The sequence below is a fragment of the Haliotis rufescens genome, unplaced genomic scaffold (assembly GCF_023055435.1).
Source record: "Haliotis rufescens isolate VD_foot unplaced genomic scaffold, xgHalRufe1.0.p SCAF_1, whole genome shotgun sequence".
NCBI lineage: Eukaryota > Metazoa > Mollusca > Gastropoda > Lepetellida > Haliotidae > Haliotis > Haliotis rufescens.
In genome coordinates, this window is record NW_025963779.1 from 13,962,301 (window position 1) to 13,988,483 (window position 26,183).

General features: G+C 39.4%; 1 protein-coding gene across 1 annotated transcript in view; it reads left to right on the forward strand.

The window, feature by feature from the left end:
* The window catches only part of LOC124148543 (dyslexia-associated protein KIAA0319-like protein), a 64,899-nt gene that overhangs the window by 11,454 nt on the left and 27,262 nt on the right, over window positions 1-26,183 (forward strand). Inside the window, exons 3-5 of the mRNA XM_046519692.2 lie at window positions 63-123; window positions 12,623-12,721; window positions 21,486-21,589. Coding sequence (XP_046375648.2) covers window positions 63-123; window positions 12,623-12,721; window positions 21,486-21,589 — 264 coding nt within the window. The remainder of the gene's footprint in view (window positions 1-62; window positions 124-12,622; window positions 12,722-21,485; window positions 21,590-26,183) is intronic.

Here is a 26,183-nt window from a genome sequence, read left to right on the forward strand (position 1 = left end):
ATATTGGTTTGAATGTGTGAAAATGTGTCTGTCCTGTTTAACATGAGTCCTCTATCCCCCAGATCGGGCCCACAAAGGCCTCAACTAGTGGAGAGGAGAAGCCAGGGGATGGTGGAAAGAAAGGTGGGTGGAAAGATGTGTTATAGTAGCTCTTACCAGGCCCCTTGGACATTGAGGGACAGTATACGTCCCCTGTATGCACGCTTGTTGTGAAATGCATCAATATTTATCAGAACAACCTCCATTTAGTTGTTGTTTTCCACATTCTGCTAACCAGGTGAGTTCAGTTATCACAGAAGCACATATCATCATCCACTGTATCACAACATTCCAGAGAAACATCATGTCTGTCTCACAACTGCCAGAGTAGGTATAGGGATGCCAGAGTAGGTATAGGAAGAGAGTTCCTCAGTACATTACTGATATATTTTGTATTTTACAGTGTCGATAAACATTATGTGCAAGTTTGAAAAAAATCCCTGCAAATCTGAAAACACATGATGTTTATCACTTAAGTTGGACCTATTTCCAACAAGTGACTTGCAGTGTTCTGCCAAGAAAGTGAATGCCTGGGGACAGACAGACCCCCTTCAACTCCAAAATATGGGGACATTTTAAAAATAATGGGGTCGCTGTCAATGACAAAGTTATTCATACTCAATGGACTCATGATATACAGATTCTTCTCATTTTTTTTTATACATAGACATACATACCAAGAGTTTGTCTTGGAATGAAATTGTAACCAAGCGAAATCTAGAGCCACCTTTGTTGGAAATTTCTGTGCTTATATTTCTCAGTGTCATGGGGTCTGATTGAGTTTTGTCCCAAGTTTAAGCAGTATCATTTGATTTAGTCTCTGAAATTCAGTTGCTATAGTTATCCGTTGTGTAACTTTTTGGATTTGTGGCTGAAGAGTCATGGTCTCTGTAAACTTTTGCCTGTTTGCCAGTAAAAAATCTTAGAAGTTTACACTGTCGTTTGCAGCCGTCTACTTTGTTGACCGTCATTCTCAGTATGGACTGTTTCCTGTCTTTTTGCGCATGTGCTGTAGGCAGCAGAACCAATGAAGTAGGGCAGAGGAAGCCACTCTCTCAGTGTACCGTCTCTTTCATTTTCATCAGCGAATGAAAACTGCCAAGATAGCGTACAACATTCAACAAAACTTATTACAGCCAATTACATTATTACCCGTTACTAACACAGACGCTTTTAAAAAAACAAAAAGGACAGGAAGTCGGCAAACTTACGTAGACAGACGCTCTTGATGACAAATCGACAAGTTTTCAAGAAATTTATGTATCATATTTGTGAGACAATAACTATATTACAGAATTTGGTTCGCCTGGTGACCCCCCGATAGTATGATGTGTCAATTCTTATTTGTTAGCGGGGATACCGGTACCGCGAGCCAGCTGCCTCGGCAGAACATTGGACTTGAAATCATGTGTATCAGTATGGCGTTGGCAACGTATAGACACTATAATGAGGTGGCTACATACCAGAAACAACTGCTTATCAGAGCAGTAAACAGTTCTGACTTGTACACAGATAAGTAAAGAAGCCAGAATGTAGTGTTCACCAGTGTTTCAAGTCATTGTGCAGTACAGGCAAAATCCTATATTTCATTGTGTTCATTGAAATTCGTGCATTCTGATTAGCTGAATTGGTCACGTGTTATTGCATTCATTTCCTAATGAATTAAAAAATTAAGCCACGCCCACTGAGGCGAACTACTTTTATTACTATGGAATGTCAGGGAATCCCAATATTACAGTCGATGGAATTCCCTTTATGCTCATGTGTATTGTCATGCACAGGACATTTAGCGAAACTCTTGCATATTCATTGTCCAAACAACCCTTTGAGACCGAAAGCAGAGAAGGAATGAAACAGCAAACGTGCATGCTCGCTCGCCTGTTTTTTCACCCTTGCCTCAGTTCCACAACTTTCATGTTTCGGGTTTCATTTCTAACCAGCATTTTTCCAACTGTGTCTTCCCGCTCTCAGAGAACTAATGTTTGAATCTGGCGGTAACTGACAATGTCATTTAAAACAGCCGCCATCTCCTGGACATATTTGTTCCGGTTCATTACAGTCTGACTGTTGCAGTTCTTTGCGCCTCTTGCCTTGATTGAAGGTCCTATGAACACTGTTTTGATTTTATTCTCCGTTGATTGGCTCCCGACTTTTTGTAGGCGTGTCAAGGTATGTGCATGAATTAAACAATCCCCTGTTGAATGTCACGCCACAGTATTGTATATCAATGGAATGTTTATCAATCTCGTCATTTTTCTCTGCTTTGATATATACAACTGCTTTTGGTTAAACTATTGTAAATAAAACATGTTTTCATTGTCGAATTTAATAACAAGCATTGACTGTGTATTTTTTGGTTCATTGAGGTATGAATCGAAAGACCGATGTGCAAACTTTTGTAAGAATCCGCTACACAGATTCATAAAGTTTGCACGGGTTTTTTTTCATACCTCAATGAACTGGAAAAAATACAATGCTTAAATATCTAAAAACAGTCACACAAGTGGTTGATAGCATAAGAAACAAGCCACAATGTTAGGATATGACACAATCAATAAGTCACATAATTGTCAACTTACTTACCAGTCTTATGACAAGCATGTTGCAGTGCAAGCCTATTCAGACTAGGAATCCCCATTTAGTCAGAAGTATACACCTCACAATGCTAAGACCTTAATTACGGCCTTACCTTCCTCATTCGCTATCTGCTGAATGATGAAACAGAGCATAGTTGGGCCCATTTTGTCCAATGTCCAAGGCCAATGGCGCCATGTCATTATGATGTTATGATATTATAGCATAATTGGTGCCAGCCTTCACACATACTCAAAATACCCAATTGTTTTGTTTTTTGCTTGTTTTGTAATGCCACACTCGGCAATATTCCATAATACCTAAAGCAAACAACAGTTGTGATTGTTGCTTTATATTCACTAATAGTAGCAACATCTGTCCTGTTATTGGTGATCTGGTTGACATGGAGACAGGTTGCTGTAGATCACAGTCCACCTACATTCCTGCTCATCAATATATGCTGATGTAGACCCTGCAGCAGGTTGACTGTGGTGTAGAGGCCTAGAGGTAGTCTAGTGGTGAGAGTTTGCCTGTCCTCGTGGCCTCCACCAAAGTGGTTATTGTTGGAGGCATGCATCACTTTGGGCTTTCTGCCCACTGACAAGCTGTGATTTCACTGGAATACTGTTAAACGTGGTGTTAGTACCAAACTCACTCACTCAACCAGTTTTCCCATCCATCCTGAAGACATGGGTTCAATTACCAATATCGGTACAATATTTAGGCCCATTCTTACATTGGGATCTATTTGTAATAGTTCCCCAACAATTGGATTGGGTGTCATTGCGCCTCTGTTGGATGTTGCTCATAGTATCAATCACTGGTTTGTCTGAGATGGTTGTTTTCTCAGACACAGGCTACACACCTGATATGCCTCCGATATACCCCTTGGGAATTGTTCTAAAACATGATTGAATGACCTTGGTCAAGGTCACTCAGTATGAACTAGGCGTAAAAAAAGCTTGTGTATACGATAACTCGTATTTAAGAATGGAATTTGATAAGCTGGCTATATTCAGTATGCTGTCTAGCCGGTCACCTCTGTATATTTTTAGATTCATGGACATGCTAGGAATATAGATACCTGGTAGCTGTGATAAATAGTCTCATACATAATGGTGAATGTGGTCTGAATAATACAGCAATGTATAGTTTACAAGGTAACTGCCTGAGTGTATATCATCAGTATATTGTGATGCTATCCGACAGAAACTAAGAACAGTATGATCGATGTAAACTGTGGACCATGTCACAGATGTAGAACCAGCCGATGCATCAATACCTCTCTCTATGGTTACAGCCCCCCCCCCCCCCCCAGTTGTCCCCCTTGCAGAGGTAGAAACTAACATTTTTAGTCCACTAGTCCTGATAATGATAACATTGCAACACCCTCAAAAATGGCAAATGTCTACTACTAGTACTAGCCTTTATGAGACCTTAACTGTTAGGCAGTTTGGCAAGGACTACAGGACTAGTGCCAATTTCTAACTCTGCTTTGTAGTGTTAATGTTTTCTATGGGCAATGTGAACCTTGGCATTTGGACATCTAAAGGTCCTGTTGTGTTTTGTGGGCTGTAGCTTGGTTTATAGGCACATTTGTTACCCAAGGTAATGTTTAACCTGGTGTTTAATGTGACCCGGAGTCAGTTTTGAGGGTAAATATTTTGACATGATTACAAGACAAATCGAATATCATGCAATCTGTGATTACATGTTACCGTCACCTACAAATCCAATAACTGTTCAAACAACTGACTCAAGGCAGACCATTGCAAGATGACAGAGGAGAGGAGATTTGTCATGGTATTTGCTGCAAGCTTCAACTGCTGCCCTTCACAGAGAACCTTCTTGTGTGGGTGCAGGACAGGAGCAGATTCTGGTGGAATTGTATCAAATTTGGGGTGGCCTAGTGGTTAAAGCATTCGATTGTCACGCCGAAGACTCGGTTCAATTCCCCACATGGATACAATTTGTGAAACCCATTTCTGGTGTCCGCTGCCATGATATTGCTGGAATATTTCTCAAAGCGGTGTGAAACCATACACACTCAAATATTCAAACATTAAACGTTGTTCAGGGAAAAGAAAATTTTCAAATGTCAATGAGACTGCAGCAGTGAGACCTTGTCTGTCCGCAGAGCACAAAGTAGCAGTTGCCTTATATGTTCTAGCATCTCATGCAGAATATTGATCAGTATTATTTGAAACATGACCTTTTTCACTTAAATTGTCCCATGGGTTAAATCCAGCCCGGGGTTATGTCAGTTTGACCCACCTCAAAACTTGGGCTACATTTGACAATATTTAACCCCAGGGTGTCAAATATAACCTAGGGGTGAAAAAAACAAAACAGGATCAAACCATTGCATATAAACCAGACTTAGGTTGTATTGGGCAACTGTCTTCTCCCCAGTTGTTGGCTGCCATTTCCAGAATTTTGTGATGTAGGATATGTGACAGATGTTTTATCTTATACTTATAGGTGACCGCAGGTTCTTTAATAGATCAATATATCAATTATATGATGGGCAACATGTTCAGATTTGAAAGGTGTTACTGAGTATTTCATGCCAGGGTAATCATGGGCACAGGACAATCAGTAGTCTGAGACGTTCATAAGGTAAACCACCAATAGTCCAATGCCAAAGTCCAGTTTGTTTGTTTGCTTGTTGTTTAACGTCGCACTCAGCAATATTCCAACTATACGACAGCGGTCAAAGTCCAGTAAAAGTCTGTAGAGCTCAGCAAATAGTTAGACATTTTGTTAATACTAAAATCCACTGACAAGAAAACCACAAGAGACTGAACAAAGATGATTATGGATAGTGTAAATAAAGTTGTGAGTGTCACTAGGGTTGCATCCAATTCTCTGTATACTCAAACAGCTGTATGTGCAAAGGAAGTGGATCAGAGTGATGTACATCATCAGTTTACCATACTTTCACCCTGATTGATCAGTCAGAGGTTTCAAATAATAATAACATACCTCTGATTCAAGAGTACCAGTAGCTATATTTTATACATCAGTACATTAATATATTTGATGTATGAAAAGTCTGCTTTCCTGATTCCTGTCTGTTTGGCTGATTCAAATAATGACATTAACAAATAAAGGTTACAAAATTTACTATATGCTGAGTTGTGGTTTGTAGAATATAATTTGTGTTACATACATTTGGTGTAGAAATGAAGTAGTAAGGAAGTGTAGTGAAACTTAAATGAACACCAATGTTTCTCCGTCATGGACTGGGAAGTCAAATTTGTTTCTTCACAATTCTAAGGCTCCCATGATAGCAGCATGCAAGTTACAACCTTGCAGAGATAACATCATTTTATTGTTTGCTTACATCCGACAACCGTTACTTTCAGGCCCTTTCAAGTCCAACTGAGATTAATGTGTATGGTGAAAAGATGTGTTTCTATAAAACATCTGTAATGTGTGCAGTTTGTTTGTTTGTTGTTTAACGCCGCACACAGCAATTTTCCAGCTATATGACAGCGGTCTGTAAATAATCGAGTCTGGACAAGACAATCCAGTGATTGACATCATGAGCATCGATCCATGCAATTGGAATATGATAGTCTGACCACCCGATCCCATTGGTCGCCTCTTACATCAAGCATAGTCGCCTATTACGGCAAGCATGGGTTGCTGAAGACCTATTCTACCAGAAAATACAGTCTGTCATATTAATTTTTGTTCTTAGTCGAGGGTGCTAACAGAATACTCACAGATGGTCTAGAAGTTGTTCATTGGGCACTTACTGGAGAAGGGCACTTAATACGACAAATACAGTACTCATACTGAATATTGAAACCGAAATAGATTATCTAATGGCATGGTTTGTATCCGTTCCTTGGCAATAGTTATCTGACAAGCTCTTTGACTGCTTCTGCTGCATCACATGATATGACTAAGTACTTGTGACCATCTGGAGAAACAAGTGTGTCCTTGTTCCAACTGTTCGGGTGACGTCTCAGACATTCGTCAAGATCAAAGTCACATGTAGATATAAACAAAGGATACATGGAAGATTGGGATATATGAAAATATAAAATGGGTGGTGGTTTACTTTTTCCAGATGTTTATGTCAGTGGCAATTTGTTGATTCACTTGCATGAGGTTCAGTCTTTGAACTGAAGCCTTTGAGTCTTCCGTCCTTAACAGACTCCTAGTAGGTTTTAGGGTAAGAATAAGTCTCCAGCTACCTATGCTTACAAGATGACTAAATGGATCGAGTAACCCCACTTGCTGCCATGATCAATGGCTAGACTTTGTAGACCATTGCCCACAATATCAATCACTGGTTCGTCTGACACAATTATTTACAAGCTGCAGTTGTGTAGCTTGAATATTTCTGACTGTAGAGTTCAGCAACAAACAAACAAATGCTTGACAAGGATTTTGTGTTTCTGAATGCACCAGATTATGAAGCCTTGTGTGTCTTTCTCCCTTATGCAGGGTTTTGTTCAATACACATGGGATTCTCAGAAGTGAAGCCTTGTGTGTCCTCCTTCACTGACATGCAGGGGTTTTGTTGACGGCTCGAGAAACACACTTGGCAGATCTGATTTATTCAAATTGCACATTATATGAAATGTCCACTCCATCTGGAAAAATCTGATACTCCATTCAGCATGTTCAGTAAAGGTTATGGCAGGTTTGATGTCATTCATAAGTTCTCGAAATGTTAAGATATGAAAGAGAAATTCTCGGTGTCTGAAACAGACAGTAGCTAGGTGGGGTTTTATTGATGGGTTACAGTTGGACACATGCTGACATTTCTGAAAAAAATCATTCCCTGAAAATCATTTATCAAGTACTCAATGCGACACTCAGTGTCAGAGACGTTGAAGGTCAGATGGATCTGCATTCATAAGAACGCTGCACAGGATACCGTCACTCTGTCCCCCTTGATGTATAGCTGCTTCTGACCTTTATTGGGTGCTCCATCATAGAAGTGAGACAATTCCATCTCTCACATTACCTGTATCTGTGATATGCCCTGGATCTATTTTACGTTTTTATGTTGATCAATTTCATATGTCATTGATATATTCCAGTTTCTAACCAAGCAATCATTTATGAAATCTGTGATTGATTGCTTTCCAGTCACATTTGTTGCAGGGTCATGGGTTAAGGCATACACTCGTCACGCTAAAGATCCTGGTCCAATCCTGCTTTTGGGATACAAAATGAAAAACTTTGTCAAATAGCATTGTCGAGAACCAATTTCTCAGATCAAATTGAGGTGTAAAGACAATGCTCATATGCAGATTCAGACATGTATATAAAATATCCACAACATAAAAACATGGCCTTTATTTTTTTGCATTCAGAACTGCCTGTACATGTTAAGTACAGAAATCAGAGTTGGCTCATCAAGTTGGCTGATCATCAAGCATCATGCATATTCTTAAGTGGTTGGTGCTTATTATAGTCTGAAAAGGGATGTTATGTTATGAATGAATTTGTTTGTTTCAAATTCGCACTTTTGTGTAACGATGCACATTGATCAATGTGTTTTGTATAGCATAAATTTAAACTATGCCTGTAGGGCTGGGACGGGTGACTGGGGTACCCGGGTCGGGTGGGTACTGAGTAGGACCCGGGTACCCACAGGACTACATGAGCCATGGTTCGTCACGTGATATATTGTTTAATGAAAAATTTATCTAGAACTCTATGGTTACACTACAAGTCACTAATGTTCGCATTTCTTTCTGACTATGCACCCATTCCTTCTGATTTTTCATATGGTTGAATAAAGTTAAAACTTAATTCAACTTCAGTGTATGAATGACCAGATTGTTCAATACATGTATCTTAATACGTTTTGCCAGGGCTATGCTAAAAATGTTCCCATTCGGACATTTTGAGACATCTCCTGAGACTTACAGTGGGTACCCGGGTAGGGTCGGGTAATAGGGGGGTGGGTACCCAGGCAGTAAATTTGGACTTGTCCCAGCCCCGTATGCCTGATATCTGAATGATCTACTCACACTCACTGATAGATTCTACTTGTCATGGATTCTGTCCTGGATTCTTGTCTTGGATGTCTGCCCAGGTCTATATTCAGAGTATTTAACTGTATACATTTAACTGTAAGATAGGTATTTTTTTAATCAAGACAATTTTATCCAACCTCCCAATTGAACAATAAAGAGTGTTGGTGTGCATTCTATTAAACTGGATGGACTAATTAGCTATCATGCCAAATTTATACGTTGTGTTAGCGCCATATAAGGTAATCACCTACTGTCTTATTTAAAGTTTTGTATAAAAGTATGATTAATTGTGTCTTATTCTAAAATAGTTTAACAACATCTGGGTAAAACGTTCATCTATTACAGAAACATGATGTCTATATGTTAGTGTAAATATTTTTAAGCAAATGGATAAATATATGTGCATATGTATGATTTCACACTAGTTGTAACGTGCAGTGTCATTCCATTGATAGCATACAGTGAGCTTACAATGCAGTGACGTCACAGTTTTAGTGAACATCGTGGCGTTACTCTCACTCACTTTTCCCATAAGGAATACAAGGCCGGTCATGAAAAGGGAATTATTTAAATTTTGTATGGTGTATTACATGGTATATTTTACTGTTTGACTTTGGTCTGGGAATTCTCAGATGCTCCACTTCATATTGGTGATAGACTGACCTAAGATATATGTTGTTGAGGACAGTTTGAGTTTCATGGTAAACATCCTTATGTAAAGCCAGCTCAACTGGGGATTGGGTGGACATTATGTGTGACCTTGCTGAGTTTGTTGCTCATGCTATCAGACACTGGTTTGCTCGGTCCAGAATTCATAAACTCCCTTCATTCTCCCATATACTCGAGAATGAAAAAATTAGTGATCATTGGACAAAACATATTTTGGAAAATTCTATTTCCTGATATTGCAATACACAACATCTGTTTATCCTGTGAGCACTTGAGTTGAAAATATATCGAGTTGATCTAGAATAACTCTATGGAGCAGATGAATTATGAATATATGAAATTGATATACTGAAAATGTCAATATTTAACCAAATACTTGATTTTGTTGTCATTTTTGGGGGCATTTATTGAACAAGATTCAGATAGTAAAAAGTATCCTGACAGGCTGTCAGATTGATTTGGGGCTGGCAGGTTAGCATTAACCTATTTCTCTTCAAGCCTACATATTAATACCGTTCATGTCTGCACCTACCATTGATTGCCCTGATTAAATCGCACATCTGTTAATTACCTCTAGAATCTGCATCATGTAATGGCATTACAGCCTATAGATTGCCCTTGACACTGGGTGCATTTAGAATCATGATATTTACTAATATATTTGCTGGTGAACAATCCCAATTAGCACCCTTTCCGATTGATCAATATACAAAAGACTTATTTATTCGCGTATAATACGCAATGAAATTCTGGAAAAATATATCTGTCGTATATAAACATTTCAGGCTGTCAGCATAAACCACTAAATTTATCTTTCAAGGCTGTTTTTTTTTCACCAGAATAACATTCTATTAAAAGCCCCCCATTTCTAATTTTGAGAGCGCCCTGGGCGCTTATTACGTCAAATACGGTAATATTAAATATTGATGCAGATAACCAGAAATCCCATAATTTCCAGTTGGGTGCATAGTGATTGTGTTTCGGTTAAATAAAAATATTTCAAGGTGGCTTTTTTATTTGTCACTTTCAGAAAAATAGCCAAATCTACTTGGCCAGGGGTGTGCTTTGCTTATTCAAGTGTAAGAATGTTTATTATCATATTTATTCTCATCAAAATCCTGTAGCCTCAAGGCATGAGATGAATTATAATAATATGATTATTGTAACGAGCTATTTAAAAGTTATATTTGTAAATATTACTGCAGTAAATATCTTCATTCATCATCAGTATTCCGCCCATTGTGTATGTGACAGACTGGCAATGTATTAGCATTGCTGCATCTCGTATAATCATATCAGCATATGTAGACAGCACCTATCCCATGCAGAATTCATCCCAGTGGAACACCCATGTGTTGGAAGTTGTCGTGGCCACCCGCGCTTAGTCAGATTTATTGATCACTCGGCAACACAGCCGCAGAGTATTGGATCCATGCTGTGATAGCATATACTGGGGCTGTCTACATGTGTACACTTGGCTCTTTGTCACTATCAACGATGCTCATGTGCTTGGGTGTACATTGATGTGTAGGAAACAAGCATGCATGTATCTGATTACCGTCCTCGTCGTCAATCTGATAGCTACTCTGTCACAGGCTCAAGGTGGGTACTGCCAGGTGCTGTCGGGGGGTATCTGTCAACTTCTGTGGGGGTACTGCCACATACTGTCTGGGGGTACTGAGATTATCCAGTCCCAAGCAAGGCTGTTTCTGGAGGGGGGTGGGCTCATGGTGCTCCCCAGTGTGGAGGTGGGGTGTCAGAGGTATAGCATTACAAATCTGAGTGCTGTGTGTTAAGGGTATAGTGTTGTCACTCGCAGCAAGTCAACATTATTGAAGTAACTAAACCTCACGTACATGTACATATCCATTTTCTCATAATGAAGTGACAGGTTCAAGGATCGATTATGTTGTTTGGTCTTAGGATTTTTGTGTATATAAGTGCACAGAATTGTGGCAAGACATCTGTTGTTCCTTGATTGGAAGATGCATTATGTGATTAGTTTCTTCAGTGTTGTATGATGGAATGAGTGAATAAACTAACTAGATATAGCCAGCAGTAGTTCAAATGCCAGATTTATGATTAGGTTAGCAACTGTCTTGGGTTGATATTTTAATATTCAGGCTATAATGTATTTTTACTTGATGTATGTATGTTGTTATAGTTTACAAGTTCCCCATATTTGTAATTCTTTTCCAACATTGTAATGTCACACAGTAAGTGATGACGTCACATGGAACTCTGGTAACATCATCAGTAAGATTCTCATGTGAGACCTCAAATGGCTTAGACGTGCGTTGCCAGCACTGGATTTTAGTTTTTTTGATGTTAGGATTATATATTATGAGGTCGGCTTAGTTCATTATAGACTTGGTAAAAGGTGGGCACTGTGGCCCACTTAATCCCCCAAATATGAGCCATTCAGGAAATCTGATGGTCCATGAAGTCAAACGCGTTTCGTCTGACAATCTAAGCTATGGATAAAGTTTGGGGCCAATTCCTTTGAAACACACAAGGTGCATACTTAGTTTCGGGGTTCCTCACTTGGCTTGTTGGCCAAATATCGGCTGGCATGTCCTCTCGATTTATCTGTTGCATCATGATCATCATTTGCCTTTTGTAACTTTGAAAACAAGGAAACTATGATGGCCTCCCCTTTGACCTTTAACACCTCGTCCATGGTTTACCAATGTCATGAAATATACATCTTGAAAATGATTGGCTACTACTAGCGCTATGGACCTATCACAGAGCTCGATATGAAATGTTTTGGTGCAGTTGTCTGACAGCATTTCATGGGCATCACATTGTGTAATTATATAGTGTGAAGATTCCAAAACAGTGATATATCTCAATACAAAAAAACAACACAGGGTGCGCTCTAAACATGCTTAATGTATTGCAGTATGAGTGAGTGCATGATTTGAAGTTTGAACAAGATTACATAAAAAAACAACATTTTTCAGTATCTGGATACTTAATTTGTTTTATTTGGTTAGAATTAATTCAAACACAATCCACCGTTTTGTCCCCTCTATTTTCGAATGTGTCAGCATTTGAAAGTAGAATGCGGCAATAGCTTATGTTCCCTTGACTTAACAGTATGTATCATGTGAACCCGCATCACCAGGCGCGGTCCTTTGATGGCAGGTCACTGTTGGGAGCAGTATCGTTCAACCATCATCCAGTGTTCATGATTTCATCCAAGTTCATGACATACCAATCAAATAATAGGAACAGGAGTTCAGGAGGACATCTGATGCGATATGATGCAACCTGAGACCCTATTGTCATGTTTGAACTGTTAAAGATGTAATTGTGTTGTATTTCAGTCATACAGTTGACAGTGTCAGCCGGGGATAACAAGATCATCACACTCCCTGAAAACACAGTCACTCTCTCCGCCTTCGTCCTGCCCAAGCCAGTGGAAGGTAAGTTATAATAGTTGCCAAGTCCTTGTGACTCCACTGCAGAAGCAAACTGAGTATTTCCTATCCTGTCTATGAAAGTGCTTGGAATGGTTGTACACAAAAGTGCTTAGAATGGTTGTACACGAAAGTACTTAGAATAGTTGTACACGAAAGTGCTTAGAATGGTTGTACATGAAAGTACTTAGAATGGTTGCACACGAAAGTGCTTAGAATTGTTGTACATGAAAGTGCCACAGTGCCACAGATAATGAGTCCCCATCCCACTGGAGATTGAGTCCCCATCCCACTGGAGATTGACTCCACATCCCACCCTACTAAAGACTGATGCTCCACCCCACAGAGAATGAGTCCCCATCCCACTGGAGATTGAGTCCCCATCCCAACCCACTGGAGAATATTACATGCAGGGAATGATTGAGACCCTGATCTACCTGTGATCTACTTGTAATCTATCCTTAATCTGATTGTGATCTACCTGTGATCTATCCATGATCTACCAGTGATCTATCCATAATCTACCTATGATCTACCTGTGATCTATCCATGATCTGCTTGTGATCTACCTGTGGTCTACCCATGATCTGTTTGTGAACTACCTGTGATCTACTTGTGATCTACTTGTGATCTCTGGGTGATCTGTTTGTGATCTACCTGTGATCTACTTGTGATCTTTGGGTGATCTGTTTGTGATCTGTCTGTGATCTATCCATATCTGCTTGTGATCTACCTGTGATCTCCCCATGATCTGTTTCTGATCTACCTGTGCTCTTTCCATGATCTACCTGTGATTTGCTTGTGATCTACCTGTGATCTGTTTGTGGTCTATCTGTGATCTACCCATAATCTGTTTCTGATCTACCTGTGATCTATCCATGATCTGTTTCTGATCTACCAGTAATCTACTTGTGATCTGCTTGTGATCTTTCTGCGACCTACCTGTGACCTACCAATGATCTTCCTGCATTCACACACTGTCATGTGGCACAAGCACCTGATGACAATGACATATAACAAGCTGGTCATGATTCTCTATGCAGCATGGACACCAATCTATTTGTTGTTTTTTATTGTGTTTGTATAGAATATCATTACCAAATGTCCACGGTCTATTATATATTTTTTGGTACCACTTTTGTTTTACTATACACAATGGTATTGTGTCAAAACATTCATGATAATAAACACACCTTGCATGAATGATGCCAGTTTCACACCCAATCAGCAATAGAGCCCCATGCCTGTTAACAGCAACAGGTGTCGCCACTTGTCAAATCAAAGATGGTGACGCATGTAGCACTTACTCCATGGGTAATGCCTGCCTTCGTCCAGCTGTCTCAAACAGGTAGCAATGCCTGATCAATCATTTCTCAGGTCGGCATGTAACATCTTCATTTTATAGCTAGTATCAAGCTGCCTAAGTCTTAACAATTCATTCCAGATTAATACTGTGCTGGGATATTTCAACAAATGTTCAACTCTTACTTTGCAAGTTTGGGAACATAATTATATATTCCTGCTTGTGACATGTGAGCATTTAGTTATACTTGTTGATATTTATTACATGGGATATGTATTCAATCTTAAATTTTGCATACTGGACTGTAAATGTTAGTTCGTTGTTTTGTTTGTTTGTTTGTTTGTTTGTTTGTTGTTTAACGCCGCACAGCAATACTCCAGCTATGGTGATTGTAGTCTGTAAGTCTGGACCAGACAATCCATTGATTGATATCATGAGCATCGATCCACACAATTGGGATAGGATGACATGCATCAACCAAGTCAGCAAGCCTGACCTCCCGATTCCCCTTAGACGCCTCTTACGACAAGCTTAGTTACCTTTTATGGCAAGCCTGGGTTGCTGAAGACCTATTCTACCCCGTAACTTCACAGGTCGACTGTGAATGATATGAATGGTGATGAAAATTCAAAATGGTGAAACAGGTTCGCAAGTAGTGAACAATGGATACTGTAAATCTTTAAATTAAGGCGAGCGTGAATTAAATGCGAAAAATGCGGGTGGTCTTTGCCCGCATTATTAAACATCGCATTTATATCAACAATAAGACATTTTGGATAGCCGAAATACCCAACTTAGACATACGCTGAAAACAAACAACTATGTATTCCACATCACTGTTTATTGAGCAGCACTAGTAACAAGTATATAAACAATGTCATTCAAACACTAATTACGTATTGTGAATTGTCACTGCTTCGGTCAAGACAAGACTGACGCAACACAGTGTCTTTGTTCTTTGCCACTACGTCAAAGGCCGACACGAGCCAGCGCGCATGTATTGTTTTAGTGGAAGTACTCTACTCAGCGCTAATAAGCGGTGCTATTTGGTGTGTGATTGGATTGATGTAAGGTTGGATTAAAGTGAGGATTCTCCTGTAAACTTGACAGAGGACGTTTTCTTTAGATATAAATCCACTGAATCTTGAGAGTAGGGGGTGTCTCATTCATATTGAGTCACATTTTTGGCTAGGGACCAGCGATTGCATTCTTTTGGAGATGCATTAATTTCACGATTTACAGTATATAAAACAAATTTCAACTGTCACTTGAAGTAGGTTATAACCATAGAGTAAAATGTCAATTCTGAATTGAGTGAGTGAATGAGTGAGTGAGTATGGTTTTACGCCGCTTTTAGCAATATTCCAGCAATATCACGGCGGGGGACACCAGAAATGGTCTTCACACATTGTACCCATGTCGGAAATCGAACCCGGGTCTTCGGCGTGACGAGCGAACGCTTTTAACCACTAGGCTACCCCACCGCCCCCAATTCTGAATTGTGTAAATTAGCTGAAAGATGAACATGATGGCCTGTAGCAGGTGTTTATTCTGGAACATTGCCCAGTGTCTCGGGTCACATATCTACAGTGGAACTCCTCATGGACTAGTAGGATTGGAAGCCTATTATTCTGAGACCGCCTCCGTGGTCTAGTGGTAGAGCGTCCGCCCGGAGAGCAGAAGGTCCGGGCTTCGATCCCCGGCCGCGTCATACCAAAAGACGTTAAAAGATGGTACTTGTTGTTACCCTGTCTGGCGCTCGGCATTAAGGGGCTAAAACAAGGACTGGTCGGCTCGGAGTCAGTATACTGTGTCTGAGTGGGGTATTCATGTTAAACTGCGGCATGGTATCTCAGTGAGCTAGCACTATAAATCGGTATCAGTCTGGACTAGTACATGCAGCCACACAAACACACACATGTACATGCACGTCGCTATATAAGTGTAATAATCTTGGACGCGACGTTAAACCCCATTTCACCTCACCTCACCTATCATTCTGAACCATTCTCAGTGATTCAGTTTTGTTACAAATTGGGACTGAATAAGACTGACAGAATATGGAAACATCATAGACATTTTTATGTTGTTCAAGCAGGACCAGTGTCTCCTGCAGGTATTTATCTGGACCTGACCAGAGGCTCATATACGGCTCATATACGGCAAATATCAGTATAAATTCCCAAATTGGAATTAAAAATGTTCCAATTCTTAACATAGTTATAACTTACATGATGGCTTGGGTGATATGCCATGTCTTTCACTGATAACGGGGTCTATAGAGAGGTAGAGGCTTTAAGCCTTGGCTGTACATTATTACATTCATTGTATGCAATGTTAAACTACAATGTTAAAGTACCTCTAAAATTAAGGAAATAAGAACCTTTTTAAAATACAGATTTTGAACAAAATAAGTTCTCCCCGTTTGCTTACTTAGTTTAAAATCATGAATCCTGGCACAGCCTGTCATATAGCTGGAATATTGCGGAGTGGGGCTTAAAGAACAAACAAACAAACAAACAAACAAACATGCCCTATTGGAGTGAGTGAATGAGTGAGTTTAGTTTGACTTGTAGCAATATTCAAGCAATATCACCTGGCCTAGATTTAGAGCCAAGATTCACCTTGTTTATTACCCTTGCTTTGGGAGAGCCATGTCCATGCTCCTAGGTGTCACATTCATCAAACAGATTCACTCACTTGTTGATAACTTATATGGAGATACAGTCAGAGAATGCATAGATTGTACAGAGGTGCAGTCAGAGAGTGCATACCTTACATAGACATGCAGTCAGAGAGTGCATGTGGGAGTCAATGTGCATGGACTGTTAATCATGTTAGCATTTCCAATGTTTTGATCAATCACAACATTTGAAAGCATTTCAATTACCTGATGTTCATATAAGAGCTGGTAGCAAATTCTGAACTTAAACCAAGATGAAGAGACCAAATATGTTAAACTTTGTTTTCATGTGTGGACCTATCGCTGTCATGACTAAGACACTGCCTAGCCTAGTGGTTAAAGCTTTCATTCGTCATGCCAGACCCTGGTTAGATTTCCCCAAATGAGTACAACTTTTGAAGCCCATTTTTCCACCACAGAAGGCTTACTTGAATCTCTTTTACTGTTGCAGATTTAGTGTAATGTCACAATGGCAGTTACACTTGTAATTTTAAGTGTCTTATTTGTTTAATATTTTAGTCACAGCTTGAAGTTGAAACCAATTTTTCACAGGGGGCACGGGTGGCCCAGTACTGAATTGCGTTCCTTGAGCATGCGAGAGAACCTATGATTGTGGATTCAAATCAGGGTTAACCCAATTATGTTTCTAGGTTTGTCAGCACCATACCCGTGCTCTTGGGTTTCACCAAAGTGGTAAATGTCTGAGACCTGCATCACTTCAGGCTTTCCTCCCACATTAAGCTGACACCATGCTATAGCTAGAATACTGTTAGGTCCAACTCACTCCCATTATTCACATGTTTGGGAGTTTAGACAACAGGTGACTATGGATTTCTTGACTTGCAGAGTCAGCAACAAAATGACGGCATGTGTTGCAGCTAGTCCCTACAAGGTGCTGCAGAGAGTATAGTTTCATGGACCAACATAGAAACACCACTTGTCACTCGGAATGTACCAGACAAATATAAACCCACAGACGCACCATGAAATATATTACAAAAGCAATAGCTTTCTCTGAATGCGACCTTAATGAATGCTGTCAATATGAACCATGCTGAATAGAAACATTACATACATAGAACAAGAACTTGAATCAATTTCACTGGCTCATATTTTGCCAATTTCTGTCTTTTCATACTGTGAAAAGTATGTATTGTTTCCAACAGCCAAATGACCATTTTGAAATGTTTGCTGGTATTTAGCTAGTGGGTGGGCCACCCTATTTGTCAAACTCTGTAGTACAGACCCCTAAAGATCCAGGGTGGAATAGATCTTCAGCAACCTATGCTTGCTGTAAAAGTCGACTATGGGTGGTCAGGCTCGCTGACTTGGTTGATGCATGTCATCGATCCCAATTGCGTGTATGGATCATGCTCAAGATGTCAATCACTGGATTGTCTGGTCCAGACTCATTTGTTTGCAGACCGCCATCATATAGCTTGAATATTGCTGAGTGCAGCGTTAAACAACAAACAAACAAACTAATTGACTTAAACAGGATAACAGTTCAACTGGCAGAAATGGGTCGGAAGCCTTGTAGCCTTCATGAAGTCATATTGACATCAAGGATAAGAAAAAGTAGTTTTTGATGGTTCCTGCCAACAGAGTTGTGACTGATTTCAAGCTCATTTGACTGAATGTCATAAGAAGTGATGTTATGGCATGCAGTGATGATGTAGTCCTCAGAAACCACTGGACCAATGACGCTGAAGCTTCACATGCTTGCTCCCACCAATAATTGCACCTCAATTTGTCCAAGAGGGTTGAATCCGATTTTCAGTATATATTGTGAAAATTGAAATTGGTCTTCAGAAACCCATGCTTGTTGTAAGAGGTGACCGACGGGATCGGACGGTCAGGCTCCCTGACTTGGTTGATGCATGTCATCGTATTCCAACTGCATAGATTGATGCTCATGATGTCAATCACTGGATTGTCTGGTCCAACCTTGATTATATACAGACCACCGTCATATACCTGGGATATTGTTGCATGTGGCATTAACCAACCAACCAACAAACAAATTGTTCTTACAGTTTATGCAGAAAATATTTGATTTTCAGTGTGACAGTGAAGTTCTGGGTTAGAATAGGTCTTCAGCAACCCATGCTTGTCATAAAAGGTGACTTACAGGATTGGGTATCATCAGGCTCAGTGACTTGGTTGATGGATGACAGTTTTAGTTGTTGACTAAATATCTAGAATAGCTGCAGTGCAGTGGCTCCCTTTTTGTCACATCTTAAGCATGGAGCAAGTGATTTTGAAAAGGTAGTAAATGTTGAATTGGGAATTTGGGTAAATTCTTTTGGGTGGAACATAAAATTTAGGTTTTACCATTGGATCTTTTTGTGACATTTGATTTCATCTGTGGCATAATTTAATTTGAGGTAAGTGAACTCACATGGAATACAGTCTGTGTGACTGTTGATGCCTGATAGATAATGTTGGCATGTTTGTCATGTGTGTCATGTGTGCATGTGTCTGGTCTCAATGTATCATGTGTGGATGTTTGGATGTGTCATGTGTGGGTGTGCCATGTGTGGATGTGTCATGTGTGGATGTGCCATGTGTGGATGTGTCATGTGTGGTTGTGCCATGTGTGGGTGTGCCATGTGTGGGCGTGTCATGTGTGGGTGTGCCATGTGTGGATGTGCCATGTGTGGATGTGTCATGTGGGCACATGTGTGAGTGTGCCATGTGTGGATGTGTCATGTGTGGATGTGTCATGTGGGCACATGTGTAAGTGCGCCATGTGTGGACGTGTCATGTGTGAGTGTGCCATGTGTGGATGTGTCATGTGGGCACATGTGTAAGTGCGCCATGTGTGGGTGTGCCATGTGTGGATGTGTCATGTGGGCGGGTGCTATGATTGGGCATGTCATGTGTGAGTGTGCCATGTGTGGATGTGTCATGTGGGCACATGTGTGAGTGTGCCATGTGTGGGTGTGTCATGCATGGGTTGGTTGTGTAGGTGTGAATGTGCCATGTGTTGGTGTCATCTTGTAGAACTCCATTATAAAAAATGATGTTACAATGTCAGCTAAAACATCTGAATCATAAATGTAGTGAAGCAGGTATCATTATCTTCAAACATAAATGCATTATGTATTTATTCAGAGAGAATTAATCAACTGGGAATTTGAACATCGGCATCTCAGATACTGTTAGGAATGATAGTCCATGTTGGGAGGACAAGCTGTTGGTCCGTCCTGGCTGCGTCACTGGCAGTTCCAGGCTGGTTCATGCTGACATTAATGAATGTACAATTAGGAACAGTGTTATAATGAAGATGTGTAGGTATTTGATCCTGGAGGTGGGGAATCCTCTCAATATGTGAGATGGAAGATTTAGTACAGCTGTAATAATAAACTACAATTAATAATTAAATGATGTAACAGGATGCTACAATTAACTGTCGAATCTTGTTCACTGGTAGTCAACATGTACTGGGGAAATGTTTTGAATTTGATGACTTTTTAGGTTGTAATAGATGTATAGGGTGTCATAAGTTTGTAGTCATAAACCACAGGCCTTCCTTTTTAATCACTTGGTTTACACATTTTGGTTTCTCATAACCATTGGGCGGTAGTCAAAATATAAGTAAAATAAAATTAGAGCCTTTAATTTCTAATTTATTTAATTTAAGGTAGGGTTGATAGGATGATTAAAGTAATATCACACTGTCTAAGTTCATATAGCATTTAAGTGATAAAATGTTTGAAAAGCCTAACACTGAGCACCAGTCAGGCCATGACTGTACTCATCATGGCTGCATCTCATGCTTTCAGTGAACATTTACGGGTCATTAGACATGTATCATCATTTTGCAAAAAATTTTTCGGTACAATCATTATCAGACCCAGAAGTAATAAAAGAGCTGTAAACTGGCATTTTTCCACAATCCTGAATGTTATGGTCAGCAGATCATCCCACTAAGTAACAAGGGGCGGTCGGGTAGCCTAGTGGTTAAAGCGTTTGCTCGTCATGCCGAAGACCCGGGTTCGATTCCCGACATGGGTACAAAGTATAAAGCCCATTTCTGGTGTCCCCCGCCGTGATATTACTGGAATATTGCTAAAAGCGGCGTAAAACCATACTCACTAACTAACTAAGTAACAAACAGTAACATACCTTATGAAGTAGTAATATAGATTCATGTGGGCAAGTGTTAATGCTGACGTGAAACACAACTGCCTCACTCACCATTATCTCACTTGCTCATCCACTCATTATGTGGAAACTTGTTTTGCTCACTAACAAAACTATTGTGTGGCATCAGGTCCCCTTTTGAAAGACATATTAGTACCTGTCTGTAATACATGTGAGTGGGTGAATATGGTTTTAGGCCACTTTTAGCAGTATCACAGTGGGGGCACCGGAAATGGGCTTCACACATTGTACCCATTTGGGGAATCGACCAGAGGCACACAGGCTTTCTGGAAGACGTGTGAACACTTTAACCACTAGGCTACCCCATTGCCCATGTATCATGATGATGAGTTGACTCTCACCTGGCACTTAGTCATTGTGAGATCATCCTATGAGATTATTAATGTGAGTGCATACAGCATGGTTGAATGAGTCCCCACAGCTTTCATAAAGGGCTACCCGGGAGCTCAGTGGTCGAAGTGTTAGCTTGCTTTGATGTTGACCCTGGTTGAATTCAATTGTTTTGTGAGCAGATCCATAAACTGCTGCTTTGTTCCTGATTTGCTGATCTGACACTGGTTGTATTGTGGTACGTAAGGACCCCTATGTGTGATCTGCAACTGGTTGTGTTGTAGATGAGGACCCCTATCACTATGACTGGTCACTGGTTACCTTCCCTGAGGGAGCGGAGACCGGAACCATGGAGGGCAAGAACACAGACACACTTAAACTGTCCAAAGTAAGTATTTAGAACACAGTCACACTTAAACTCTCCAAGTAAGTATTTAGAACACAGACACACTTAAACTCTCCAAAGTAAGTATTTAGAACACAGTCACACTTAAACTCTCCAAAGTAAGTATTTAGAACACAGTCACACTTAAACTCTCCAAGTAAGTATTTAGAACACAGACACACTTAAAGGGCAAGTTCACACGGAAATTAACCTATTTTTCTTGTACTTTTTCCACATTAAAAGTGTTAACCTAGAAGTGTCATAGACAAAAATATAAAAATATCACAATTAATTAACATATTTTTCGCATTAAAACGATTTATATTTTTCACATTTACCAAGTGTTCTATTTCCACAACAAAAACACCATGGCTTATGCCCCTTGCAATATGACGTCATTGGTGCCAATTGATAAACATTATGACGTCATCATGCTTTGTTAGAGCCGCTTCACGTGGTGTAGGTCTAGGTGTGTGATTCTAGCGTCTCAGATGCCAGCCAGCATAGTGTTATGCTGAGTCACCACTGCGCCGGAGTGTGTCGTAGGCCATGTTGTTTTACCGCAAACTGGTACTTGATATCTTTTGCGTTGAGAATAGACAGGGACCCAGTTGAATTGGCACCAATTACGTCATAATCTAAGGGGGATAACTCAGGCCTGTTTAGCGCGAAAAACGAAGGCCTCATAACGGCATATCATTTTCACACTATTGTGAGCTTCCTACTTTCACTGTGAAAAAAATGAGTGTATATTTTCAAACACAGATACTAATTTATTCTAAAATTGCGTTTTGTTTAGAAAAAGAAAGAAAGTGATTTTTGCGTGTACACTTCCCCTTTAAACTCTCCAAAGTAAGTATTTAGAACACAGTCACACTTAAACTGTCCAAGTAAGTATTTAGAACACAGTCACACTTAAACTGTCTAAAGTAGGTATTTAGAACACAGTCACACTTAAACTGTCCAAAGTAAGTATTTAGAACACAGACACACTTAAACTGTCCAAAGTAAGTATTAAGAACAGTCACACTTAAACTGTCGAAAGTAAGTATTTAGAACACAGTAACACTTAAACTGTCCAAAGTAAGTATTTAGAACACAGACACACTTAAACTGTCCAAAGTAAGTATTTAGAACACAGTCACACTTAAACTGTCCAAAGTAAGTATTTAGAACACAGTCACACTTAAACTGTGAAAAGTAAGTATTTAGAACACAGTCACACTTAAACTGTGAAAAGTAAGTATTTAGAACACAGTCACACTTAAACTGTCTAAAGTAGGTATTTAGAACACAGTCACACTTAAACTGTCCAAAGTAAGTATTTAGAACACAGACACACTTAAACCATCTAAAGTAAGTATTTAGAACACAGTCACACTTAAACTGTCTAAAGTAAGTATTTAGAACAAAGTCACACTTAAACTGTCCAAAGTAAGTATTAAGAACACAGTCACACTTAAACTGTCAAAAGTAGATATTTAGAACACAGTCACACTTAACCTGTCTAAATTCAGTATTTAGAACACAGTCACACTTAACCTGTCTAAAGTAGGTATTTAGAACACAGTCACACTTAAACAGTCCAAAGTAAGTATTTAGAACACAGTCACACTTAAACTGTCCAAAGTAAGTATTTAGAACACAGTCACACTTAATTGTCTAAAGTAAGTATTAAGAACACAGTCACACTTAAACTGTCAAAAGTAAGTATTTAGAACACAGTCACACTTAAACTGTCTTAAGTAAGTATTTAGAACACAGTCACACTTAAACTGTCCAAGTTAGTATTTAGAAGACAGTAAAACTTAAACTGTCCAAGTAAGTATTTAGAACACAGTCACACTTAAACTCTCCAACGTAAGTATTTGGAACACAGACACACTTAAACTGTCAAAAGTAAGTATTTAGAACACAGTCACACTTAAACTGTCCAAAGTAAGTATTTAGAACACAGTCACACTTAAACTGTCCAAAGTAAGTATTTAGAACACAGTCACACTTAACCTGTCTAAAGTAGGTATTTAGAACACAGTCACACTTAAACTCTCTAAGGTAGATATTTAGAACACAGTCACTGGCAGTGATTCAACTCGCTGATGTAGTTGTCAAATCTTGTCAACTAGAAGTCACTTGGGAACATCAGAAAACAATTGTTATCCAGTTATTCAAATATCTTTCACAGGCATTATCGAAGCTGCAATATCACTGAAGATATGGCTTTGTAGTGAAGTGATTTTGCAAGAGGTGAATTTCATTTGGACATTGTCATGATTTGGGCAAATTTTGGTGGAAAATCCTTCAATATTATAGCCAAAATTAAAAATTATCTTTTGGACATATTTGATGACAATATGTTGCCATTATTGCTTTACAGTGAAGTGATTTTGCAAGAGACAAATGTCATTGGGACATTGTCATGATTTGGGCACAAACTTTGGTGGAAAATCCTTCATTATTGTTGCCAAAATTGAAAATTATCTTGAGGACATATATGATGACAATCTGTTACCAATGTCCTAGGAAATGAACCTGTCTGAAACCCTGTTAAATGAGGTATACATCAATGACTGCCATGTGTTATGTGACAGCCATAATTTACCTCTCAACTGTATATAGCATTATGGATTAACTGCCATAATTCCCTCTGTCAATAAGTATGTATGCAGTGCTGAGTGTATGACCTTTTATTATCCCTGTCAAGGATTAAAGTGTGGTCATATTACATTCTCAACTCCTCCGAGATATTCGGTCCACACTGCCTGTTGCGTGCAAGATGGTTTCGATTTCACTTTAGAATCTCCTCTCAACAAGTTCCCTTTCCCTTCTGGGTGAACGGAGACAACCTTTGAGCAGCGTCACACGCCGAGGAGACACACTTGTGTGTGTAAATGTATTCATAAATTATGTGCACAAAGAAATCAGAAATTCAGTGTCACATCAGACTAGGTTGTCATGAACTCAACAATAAGAGATTCATACATTTAGAATTGACACAGCACATTATTTTATTTTTTCAGTTGTATATTTATTGAGAATATCCAAACTGGATTACTGCAATGCATTGTATGCTAATCTTCCCATGAAAGCCATATCAAAGCTACAACGCATTCAGAACTCTGCGGCTAGATGCATCTCTAAAGTTCCAAGATCCAATCACATCAGTCCTGTCCTCAAAGCACTACACTGGCTTCCAGTCTCCTTTCGTATACACTATAAGATATGTATCATCACTCACGACTGCCTCAACAATAGCGACTATCCAGACTATCTCAAAGATCTTATATCTCTGTACACTCCAGAGCGTGCTCTCCGATCCTCTGGTGGAACTCTACTGTATCAGCCTCTGTCTACTTCTGCTATGTCTGACCGTGCCTTCTCCTTTTGCAGTCCACAGTTATGGAACGCTTTGCCTTTGAATCTGAGAAACTCTGCTTCTAAGGAAACGTTTAAGTCTCTCCTCAAAACCCACTTCTTCACTTCAGCTTTTCAATAGATCTCCTGATTGTTGGCATATGTACATAGATATTACTTTTTAACTTTGTCACAGTGCCAGTGAGCAACTGTCGATGGATATTAGGGGCTTTACAAATCAATTATTATTATTATTATTAATTTAGACAGAATGGAATCGTCCTGCAGTGATCGATAATTTGGCATGAATGTCAAGAGGTCATTGTCATGACTCCAATAATTAAAGTCAAAGATTTTCGTAGTCTCTTGATCCCAATACAACAGTAGCAAACCTTTGGGGGACCCAAGGATTCTCTCCCACCATCTTTTGTCTTAACTCTGGCCATGACATGAAAACAGTTAGGTGTGGTTATAAAAAACAATCTGATGACATTTATCAAAAATTAACACTCTCCTACCTATAACTGTGTATTGTGTTAGTATGTGTTTATGACCTTTCACATATTGATATATCAGGTTCTTACATGATGTTATTATATTCTATCCCTATCACGAATGTATACTTCTCATGGTGTCTGCTACAGTAAATTATTCAATCTAGATCAAGAGAGCTGTCAGTCCTGTTTATAGGTTTGGGGCTTGTGTACTTATTTTCAAGCCACTTTCAATTATGATAACATTCTGGATAAATTGGATGACTGGCCTAGTTGAATATTTATATGAATTGACATAAATTTATAGACGGCTGCCACATTGTCAATTGATAACCTGAAATAAGACCAGGTTTGGGTGGCACAGCTGGCTTAAAACACAATTCCTTTGGCAACTGTTTGGTACATGAATATTTTTTATTAAAGGTGAAAGTTCAAACTTAATTTTGATGAAGTGTTTTCCATGAAACACATAGACATAATACAGGAATTTATGTGACACATTCATTCCTTCTGAATTATTTTGAGGCAGCAAAGTATGTTTAGATAATGCTAACACATACACCTCATTCATGTGTAACTATGGTGACAATTTGCCTAGTGTCCATACTCTGATCTCTTGTTGGTATAGACAATACAACAAATGTGTCACACACTGCAGAGCCGTCTGGTGTCTGCTATATTTGCTTTGCGTCATATTGTGTGGAATCTTCCTGCGATGTAATTTGATCTGTTTATATTGGAAATTCTCA